Here is a 10341-nt window from a genome sequence, read left to right as displayed (position 1 = left end):
AACTCAACCCTAATAATGTAGTTGAATTCTCATTTGATGTAATTTATGTAAAATCGTGAATACTCATCAATTTACTTAAATTACATGTAAATGTTATGAAAACTTTTATTAAATGCTGTGTGCAAAATTCATGTAAATTATGAATGAAATTCACAAGACGTTCTTAATGTTGAGTAAGATTCTCCTATATACTAAAAAAGAAAAGAATATAAAAAATTAAAGAAAAATTCATTTAAACATGTTGTTTGAATTAATTTCATTAATTATTTTGATATTTACAAACGACAATGAATTTAAAAAATAATATTTTAGAGCGCGTCGTGAAAATGTTTGCCTGGGCCCATCGCAATTTAAGTTCGGGTCAGGCCCGCTGCTTACCACGCTGCTTCTCTCATGCAAACCTACGATAAATGTGGAAGAAAAAAATCCTCTTACAAGAGGATACCCAAGCTGGATTTGCTGAAATTTTAATACGTTTTAGTACTTCTCTTTCACCGAAACAGGATAACTTATCGTGTCAATGAGCGTTTACAAGAAATCAAAACTTTCTCCATGGGCGTTATGCATCGATTTCTATTGTATAAACAAATTGAAATGTATAGACATGGACGAAAAGTACAGCATCAAATTGAAAAGCTCGATGTCGCGGTCCTTTTTTTTTTTTCCTAATTTTTTCTGAAGTGTGAAACATTCGCATAATGTTAAACAACTGTAGGAAAAGTAGACCTATTGATTCGCTATTCACAGTTAGTTTAAACATATGCGAATGATTTTAATAATTACAAAATAGTGTTTATGGGCCAAACATATTTTATAATAATTCACTGTCCACGTCGTTACGATTCGTTTGTAGAGCTCAATATATAACGCACAGGAAAAAAATTAAACAATTATTTCTCGTAAAACTACTGCTTATTGGCACGAGTTATGTTACCGTTCTTTAATGGAAGGAGTGTACTAAAATGTATTTCAACAAAATCAAGGATGTCAAAGCTTGGATGTCTTCTTGTTAGGGCCACAAGGCGAAAAGAGACAAAACTAAATAAATAAAATAAATACCCAACGCAAAAATAAAAATAAGTTACAAGTTAAATTAATAGTTTTAAAATAATTTTATGGAAAATTACGAAATATATTAAATTAACTAGTTGATATCTTGATGGCATAGTCGGAAGTTTTAAAATAACGATTAGTTATGCTTAAAGTGTAATTATTATATATATAAGGAATTTAGTTTGCTTAAGTGTATCTTACAAATTTAAATGAAACAAAACTGTTTATTAGAGTTGCTATTTTAATAGCTACAGTATTGTAATTATTTTCTTAAAATAATTTTGGAAATTAGAGGTTAGACTTATATGTTATCATTAGCGAGGTTGAGGCCGAAGTTTTAAACGCGAAAACGTGTACGTCGGATGTTCAGCGCCACTTTCTTGTAAGCCTAGAAGTTTGACAATGGTATTTGGAACGTCGAGCATGATTCCAGTGACGTTCCAAAGGCCATTGTCAAACTTCTAGGCTTACAGGAAAGCGACGCTGAACGTCCGACGTACATATTTTCGCGTTTAAAACTTTGGCCTCAACTTCGCTATTATCAAAAATTGAACTTTCAAGCAATTCGAAATGAGTTTGCAAACTGAAATTGTTTCTGAATTTTGTCTTCATTCACTTCCGTTGCTGAGAATCCAGATTCTCATAAATGCAACTTTGCATGTTATTAGTTTATTTAGAAATAAAGTATAAATTATATATATAATTTATACTTTATTTCTAAATACTACTTTTAGCGGATAGGTTTCAGAAACACTGAATTATAATTATAATAAATCAATAACAAATATATTTGGTTTTCTAAATAAATAACATAACATAAAAAAATTGTATAGAAAATGTGCAGTGACTCGACAAATCGAACTAAAAATTTATAAAAACAAAAAAAACGACAAATATATTTATATTCATATTCCGTTCAAGTCAATGTACAGAAAAACTATAAAGCCACATATTGATATGATTTTTTTAAAAGAAAGATTACGTACTCTATACAAAATAAACAAACCATTGTTAAAAGTATTAACAATGGCAAAGATAATTCTGACTCTACAATATAATACGGACTTTCAATATGAAACAAATATTTTAATATTTTTATGTTTGTAACTACGAATAAAGTTTTATTAAAAATAAATAATTTAAAAATAAATAAAAGAAAGGATTACATTTTTACTTCATTTTTCGCTTCGTTAGAGTTTATTTAAGAAACTAATTTTTCCAATTTAATGATAATTTTATCGTATTTTTTTCGTGATAAATATACATTTTATTATTAATTGAATATAAATTTATTTGGTAGTTTTTTACTGGAAAAATTATGCTTTACGGGAAATATGCAATTTAAAGTATCAGTTTTTCATGTAAGTAGCTTGAATGATAGATCTAATTAAACCAGCAAACCAAGAATTTTTCGAGGAGTGGTCTGGCTCGGATACGTTGGCCTCCACCCTTTACCACTCGGCCACCTGATTGTGGGCCTGAGAAAAAGATCCTCTTAGTGCCTCGCCTCGAGAGGAAAGAATCAAAAATGAATATATATATATCCACATTAAGCCTAAGCACTCGAGGTAGCACACACAAGTCGATGTAGTTTTTTTTTTTTTTTTCAGTTTAACTCTCTGCTCACTAACATGACATTTTATCCATACCCATCGTGGATTTGGCCACATCCGCATTGGAAGTGGCCGGACAATAAGGTGAAAGGCTTGACATATTGGGACCAGAGCATCCATGAAAAATTTTTGGAATGTAAGTAAATGTAAGTTTCCTGCAGATTCTTATGGAAATGACGTCATTAAACGAAGATCTTTAGCAGGTTAACTCGGCCCCTTTTTCAGACGTGCAAGCTTTCCGCAGTTACTTTTAACTCATCTAATTTTACAAGTTAGTTGTCTCTTCCTGTTATTGACGTCATTCTTCTGCACAGTCTGTGCTAAGTTGGTGAGCAAGACTCTGAATTCGAGTCTGGGTTTCCGAGAACGGTAAACTGACGACATATCCCCGCTTCGGCCATTCGACTGATCACATTTGATGTTTATATTGCTCTTCCACTAGGAGATAAATGTAATCTTCACAAACAATTCATTATTTTGAAATCATTAATAATCTTTAGATGAAAATGGATTAATATATTATTTATGTATAATCAAGCATTTTGTAAAGTTGTGCTATGGAATAGAATCAGTAATTAAATTAATTATCTAAGAACATAATGAATTGTATTAAAATGAAAAGATAAATAACGAAAAAATTATTTAATATATAAGCATAAATGAAATAATATTATTTTGTCATAAAATATTTTTCTAATGTATCAGTTTTCAATTATTTTGAAAATAGTTTCAAATATTTTAAAACTATTTTTAGAATATTAGTTTGGAAATACAGTAGACTCGCGTTTTATCGCGCCTCATTATATCGCGGATTCGGGTATATCGCGCTTTTTCTTTGTTCCCAACAAGCGCGATATAACGAGGGGCAACTGTAGTTTTAAAGTTCCTAGTTAACAAAGCGAATTTCTTCGGTCATTATAAAGTAATTTAATACGAATTAGTCTGTAATATGAATTAAATTAATATCCTTTGAATATTTTTTCTTTTGTATTAGGCAATTTGTCTTATTTTTTTAAATTTTATTAAATTAAATATAGCAATCGACTCTCTCAATTCTCTTTCCTCTACTTGAGAAGTTGTTACTGTTTCTATAAGCTAAAATCATTTTCATTGCTCATACTTGTAGAATTTCAATAGAAAATACTGCGCATCAATAGTGTCACCAAGAAATTATTTTCTATAGTGAAATCTATTCTGTGTATCTTTTTATCGGAATATTGATTTCAAGGATTTAAGAACTTAATCTTCAATTATATTGATCTAAATATGGATCTTTATAGCTGCTTATAATACTTATTACACCTATTTGATTATTGAGTTGTAAATGTTATTATACTATGTAAATAGAAAATAGATATAATTTCGCTGAAATGTGAAACTATTACTGTAATATTGATATTCGTATAAAGGTAATATTTTGAAATGTTATCGAGGAATTTATTGCAACTAATGTCATTGACCATTCCGCTATATAATAATTAACTTTGCTTAACACGTTATATATATAACGTATTTTCTTAAATAATAATACAAATATAAATGTTTTTTAATTTTATTTAATGCTGTAAAATGTAATCAAATTAAATAAAGTTAGAAGAAGTATGGATAAAAATATATTCATGTGATATGATTTTGCTATATGAATAATTTTGTATATATCAAATTTTTATCTGCTAATGTAATATAAATTTGTAATGTTATATCAGTATAAATATCATAACATTTTTCAAAATTACTATGCCAAAATTTCTGATGTAATAAATATTGTAAAAATATATCAAATATAATTTCAAGAAAAGTATTTATAATTTGACAGATTCTAATATATTTAATACATGTATAACTTTTATATTAAAAGTTATTCAAGGAATAAAAGTCGGAGATATGAGTACATAGTTATTAGAGTAAAAAATATGAATAATTCCTTATTTTTTAATATATACTAAAATTTTATACATTACTACACATGATTTGCGTCATTGAAGCAAATCATTCGGATTACATTTTTTTGATTATTTTTTATAAGTTCTCATTTTACTTTCTAAAAAAATAAAATTAATAAAATTTAGTGATTTTGATTTTTCTTCTTTATTTTCAGTTTATATCTCAACATTTAAATATAATAAAAATACATATAATTGATAATGCTGCAGATAATTTTATATGTAATACATTTATTTAAAATAACCAGTAAATAAACAGAGATAATCATTTAAAAAATTTTAAATCCGTCACTAAAATATAAAATACGGACATTTAAACGATTTTTATCAATGCGACATTTGCTCTGCGTGCAAGTCATTTATCTGTTATATATATCTCGAAGCGACATCTGGTATCTAAAAGTGGAAGTAAATACTGTATGAGGCAACGTCATCGTCTGCTCAGTCGAAGGTGGCGCCACACTAAAGCTATCGATTTCTCCCACAATCCATTTCGCGATGGTCGGTGTTGTGAAGATGGTTGATTTGGATTTGACGAAGTCGATGTTGATGATGATGATGCTAATGTATTTGAAATGTTAATAGTGTGGTTATGCCTCGTAACGAGATGAAAAGAACGGGGGGTTTTTTTAAAGGGGTATTAGATGGTCTGCGATTATCCGTAACGCAACCGGTGAAATCCGAATGCGAAATCGAAGAAAGTCTTAAACCGGAACACTTCCAAGTTGCTAAGGTGAGAAAAAAAATTCCAAATTTCTATAATTTTAGTTTTTCATTAAATATTTTCTCTTAAGTTCTTATCCAGTTTAATATAAGAAAAGTGAAGCGGTCCGACACTCGAAAAAATAAAAAAATAAAGAAACTGTAACCGTACCTTTTAACGGAATGAGAGTTTTCTACGAGTAAACACACAGAAATAACTATGATTTACTAACCAAAAACCGAAAGAAATAATTGATTTGTTTTTTTGTTTACATTACCAGCTTGGGCTCTCATCAATTCGATCTATTCGCCAAGACTAATATTCTCTTATAACCTTATTTTTTTATAATAATAATTGCTTGTTTAAAAAAAATATCCTTATAAAACTATCCATAATAGACTGTTATTTGAGAAAGCAAACTAATTGCCTTTTTATGTGTACTTTAATATCATTTAGTGCAGACCCTGTACTTTAAATGCCCTCATTCGTACTTTTCATCATTTGCTTCGCCTGTAATTTTTTAAATTAATTTGAAAATACTTTTATTATTTATATTTAATTAATAAAATAGTTATATTTTTAAAGAAAAGTTTATTTTATATATATATATATTCCCCTTATAATGTTACGAATGGAAAGAATCATATAAAAGTTTTTAACTTTTATTATATTTATGTGAAAATAATTTAACTTTTATTACTTATATTAGAATAATTAAATGTAGAAGTATTTAATTTTAAAAGTATTTTTTATACTGAACAGTATTATTAATTAAAAAAATTAAAAACTAATAAATTATTGAGGTAAGTCATTTATATAAAAGTGCATTTTATAATTAGTAATTATTATTAGGTTAATTCAGTTGCTGTCATTATTTTATTGATTTTATTTTAAATAAAGAATGAATATATTTATTGAATTTAACTATTAAATTTTATCTCTATGGTATGCTAAAGTTAAAGAACATATTAAATTGTAAAATTTTAGTTTTATGTAGTATGAATAATTACTATTTTAAATCTTTATTTTATTGATAAATTTATTTAATTTTATTAAAGTTGTAAAGTTTTATCAAAAATTTTAAGAATAATTAAAGTTAATTGAATTTAGTAAAAAAAGAAAAATTAAACAGTAAAGTATATAATTTTTAAATTATGAGAATGCAATGTATGTTAAGAATGATTATGAAGTCATAAAATGTATAAAAATAACTTATTTAATTTAATTATGTAATAAACTTTTTAAAAATTAATTTTAGTCTTTAGTTGTTTAAAATAATTATTAAATTTCAAAGTTAATGTTATTTAGTTTAAAAAGTGATTTGTAAAATTTAAATTAATTAAAAAGTATCAGGTTGGAATTAAGATTCCAACCTTATTGTAGAAGTATTTTTATTTATAAATATTATCCTGAAATAATTTAATCAATAATTATGTAGTAGGTAATGAATGTGAGTTTTAATAGATACACCTTTAAAACAAGATATTTTTAAAATATATAAATACAAAAAGTATAGAATTTAAATTTAATAATATATACCAGTTTTTGTGAAATACTATTAAAGTATGTTAATAAACTGAGATACATAGAAGAAAGTAGCAATAAAAATTGTTGTTTATATTATATTCTTGGGCTCTATGCCAGTACTGTTAATCCTTATATATAGCATGGTCAATACAATAATATGTTTATGAAGTTTTAGTAGTAATAAAAATTTATATATTAGAGATGTTTGATAAAGTTTATATCTGACTAATGTAACAAAAGTATATATAACTTAGTTATGTTAAAAATTTATATGCATGTACACACACTATTTCAAATTAATAAATTAATCTAAAAATAATAAATTAAAAAGTTAGAAAAGTTTAAAAAAATGAATTTTCTATTATATATAATTATATCAATAAGCATATTGACAAAATTTATATTATAAAAAAGTCAATTATCAATAATCTTTCTATATAGTACAATATAGAGAATAAACAAGCATTTTTCTTTTGAAATATATTTATTGTTATGAAATATTTTAATAATGTATATCAAAATAAATAAAATTACTTATGTTTTAGATTAATTTTAACAATCTGCCTTTTAAAATTTATAAAATGAGAAGAATACTTGAATAGTTAGTATGTTAGGTAGTTGTAGAATCACGCACGAAGAAAGAAGTTGCAGTATGTAGACATAGAGAAAAAGGAAACTATGTTTTCCGGATGATAATTTTCGCAAAATGCTTTTCATATTATCAAAAGGTGTAAGTATAATTAGTTTAATCTTCAATTAACGGATTCAAAAAATGAAATAAATTAAAAGCCCTTCCATATCATAACAGACGTAAGAGAATTGAAATAACGTATACATTATTATTTTTTTAGCATTCATTTTTCGTAGAAATCTGTTTCGAATAAAGCGAATAGCTTATTGTTTCGCGTGACTGAATGTTTCTTAGGATTGCACACCTTTCTGTATTATTTGTAATGATAGAGAATATTCTTAAAGATAAGAATATAATGTGAATTTTAAATATGATTTATTTTCTTTAATATATTGACGTTTAAATAACATACGTAAAGACACCTGTACCTTAATTCGATTTTCACAAATGTTTTGTTTTCGGTTGTCTGTATTATTAATGGAATATTTATTTACAAATAACAGAAGCGATTACGGATACGAAAACCGTATAAAAAATTCTGAGCGAAAGAGATGTTATCTTTCCAGTTTTATTTATTCATCCACCGACGTTTGTCACAGTTGATGTGATGATATTTGATGTGGATCCGCTAATTTCCGCATACCGCCAAACAGTCTAAACGTAAGAATTATGACGTAGTTTTCCTGACACGTGACCTGGTAATTGTAGATAGTTGGGTGTGTCCCGTATTTCGGGGTCCGTGACCATTTGCGCCCTATTTCCTACGATATATTCTATAGGATAGAAAATAGAGTTCTGCTTTTCATCCTTTGATAAATTCTTAATTGAGTATAAGTGATTATACTGATTATTTTTATACAGACGAAATATTATACATTATCCCGTAATGCGTTTTAGCTGTAAATCAAATAAAAATTAAATGTTATCGAGTCCGAAACGCGTTAACTATACCTGTACTATGGTAAATACTGCATTGAGGGTAGAAAGAACGCAATTTTTGTTTGGTTATAAAAAATTTCTACGAGTTTTAATTTAAATTGAATAGAGTATAAAGAGATTGATTATGTCTGGTATGCAGTTGTTTACAAGATTTTCAGCATAATTTTTATTTTTATTGCGAAATTCCATCACACTTACGAATGTTTTCATACAAACTCTTGAAAACTGGTTTATTAGAATTTTAAGTAGCGATAAATTTTTAGTTTCGCTTTTACAAAAGTTATTTTTTCCACTTTTTTTTTTATAACTGATATAAATATTTATGAATGGCGGGATTTTTCAAAATTAAATCAATACGAACTTCTCGAGTTGAGAAAGTACTTTAGAAGTAGTAGATTTACGGAGGTATCGTTATACAAAGTGTCAGTTGTACTTGACGTTCAGAAGTGGAAAGTGGCTGATTATACAGCAGAAGGGAAGACATTACTGGCGCAAACGGTGTACCTGCTATGATAAATGGGTATAGGGCAGAGAAATGTCGTACACCGCGTAACATCTTTTCTAATCTCCCAACACCGAGAAAAGAAAAAAGAATGAAAAACTCCACAGATTTAAAACTTCGATCAAAAAGAACTGTTGCTTTTTCATCGTTAAAATTTTATTTAGAGCTTATATATCGCAAATAATTACGTAAAACTGAAACATAATCACAAATATTATATATTATTTTTATAGTTGCTTATGACAAAAATAAATCGTTCTATTTTTATATCTATTGAAATATTCGTCTGCCATTCTTACATGATATGAGCTACTTAGAATGTGAATAACGGTTTTCCTTCTCATCACGAATTAGCCCATCTTATTTCAAAATATAATGGTAGCAACAAAAGAAAGATACCAAACATACTAGGCTGCGAGTGGGAGGAAAAACGCCTTTTGACGAGCTGCTTTTTATCACGTGAACTAATCGATAAAGCATTGGTTGGCCAGTAGAGGCGCTTTGATCGCGTGATTTTTTCTTATATTTTGCGCTTTTGAAGATTTTATTATTTTTTAAAACTTTATGAAAAAGTCTCGTATTTTAAATTTTTAGTTTTTATGTTTAAAAGTTAAAATTAAACGTTTGTTTTGGTTTACACACTCGCTAGCGAAAAAATTTTCAGATGGATTTGTATGTTATAACAATAATGCATATTGTTTTGTTAGCATATTTTTTTTTATTTTTTAAAACATGTATTAATTAATTTTATCTCATTTTGTGGTTTGTAATTCTGTTTTTCCCCCTTCTAGATAAGAAGAATGACTTCTTATTGAATGAACTTATTTCTAACAGTGACACATTTAGCGATAATCTTCGTGATAAAAAAAGATTATTAAGACAATCTTTCTCTTTTGTATTTTCGCTTTTATCAGAATTATGAAAGTAAAAAAAATCAAATTTATTCATTCAAATGATTTTTTGACATAATTTTTGATAATCCCTCTTTCTATTATTATTATTAATAGAAATATTATAAATATTTCTATAGCAAAGATATCTAAAGCAATCAAAATTATATGTTTATATTATAAATATTAACATATAATTTTGATTGCTTTAGATATGTACTCTGCAATTTTTAGTCTTTATGTCGTTTATTGACGACAAATATTTTAGTTCCAAGATTTTATCAAAATTTGATAAAACAATTTGAAATTTTAAATTAAATTATTTTTAATATTCTAAATATTTTGAAGATTCTTAGTTTAATTAATTATATGCCTATCATAATTATTATTCGCAGTATTTCTTTTTTAAATATTTTTTTATCGTAATATAATTTTTTAAATTTAGAAGCGAAAATCTAAGCCATTACAGACGATTCTTTGAAATATGAAAAATTTATGTTGTTAATTATTCATTTTATTTCCATTTTATTTTTTCATACA

At 26.4% G+C, this 10341-nt stretch overlaps 1 protein-coding gene across 3 annotated transcripts in view; it reads left to right on the top strand.

Moving 5' to 3' along the window:
• Positions 1-5049: 5049 nt before the first annotated feature.
• Tomosyn (syntaxin-binding protein tomosyn) overlaps positions 5050-10341 on the top strand; it is a 371800-nt gene continuing 366508 nt past the window's right edge. For 2 of the 3 annotated variants that reach the window (XM_067269813.1, XM_067269812.1), the window contains exon 1: positions 5050-5342. In XM_067269813.1, coding sequence (XP_067125914.1) covers positions 5202-5342 — 141 coding nt within the window. In that variant the 5' untranslated portion in view covers positions 5050-5201. The remainder of the gene's footprint in view (positions 5343-10341) is intronic. The other variant, XM_067269815.1, reaches the window with a different exon arrangement.

The sequence above is a fragment of the Centruroides vittatus genome, unplaced genomic scaffold, assembly GCF_030686945.1.
Source record: "Centruroides vittatus isolate TY-2023 unplaced genomic scaffold, ASM3068694v2 contig_357, whole genome shotgun sequence".
In the NCBI taxonomy this organism is placed as follows: Eukaryota; Metazoa; Arthropoda; class Arachnida; order Scorpiones; family Buthidae; genus Centruroides; species Centruroides vittatus.
This window is presented reverse-complemented; position numbering and strand designations above follow the sequence as displayed.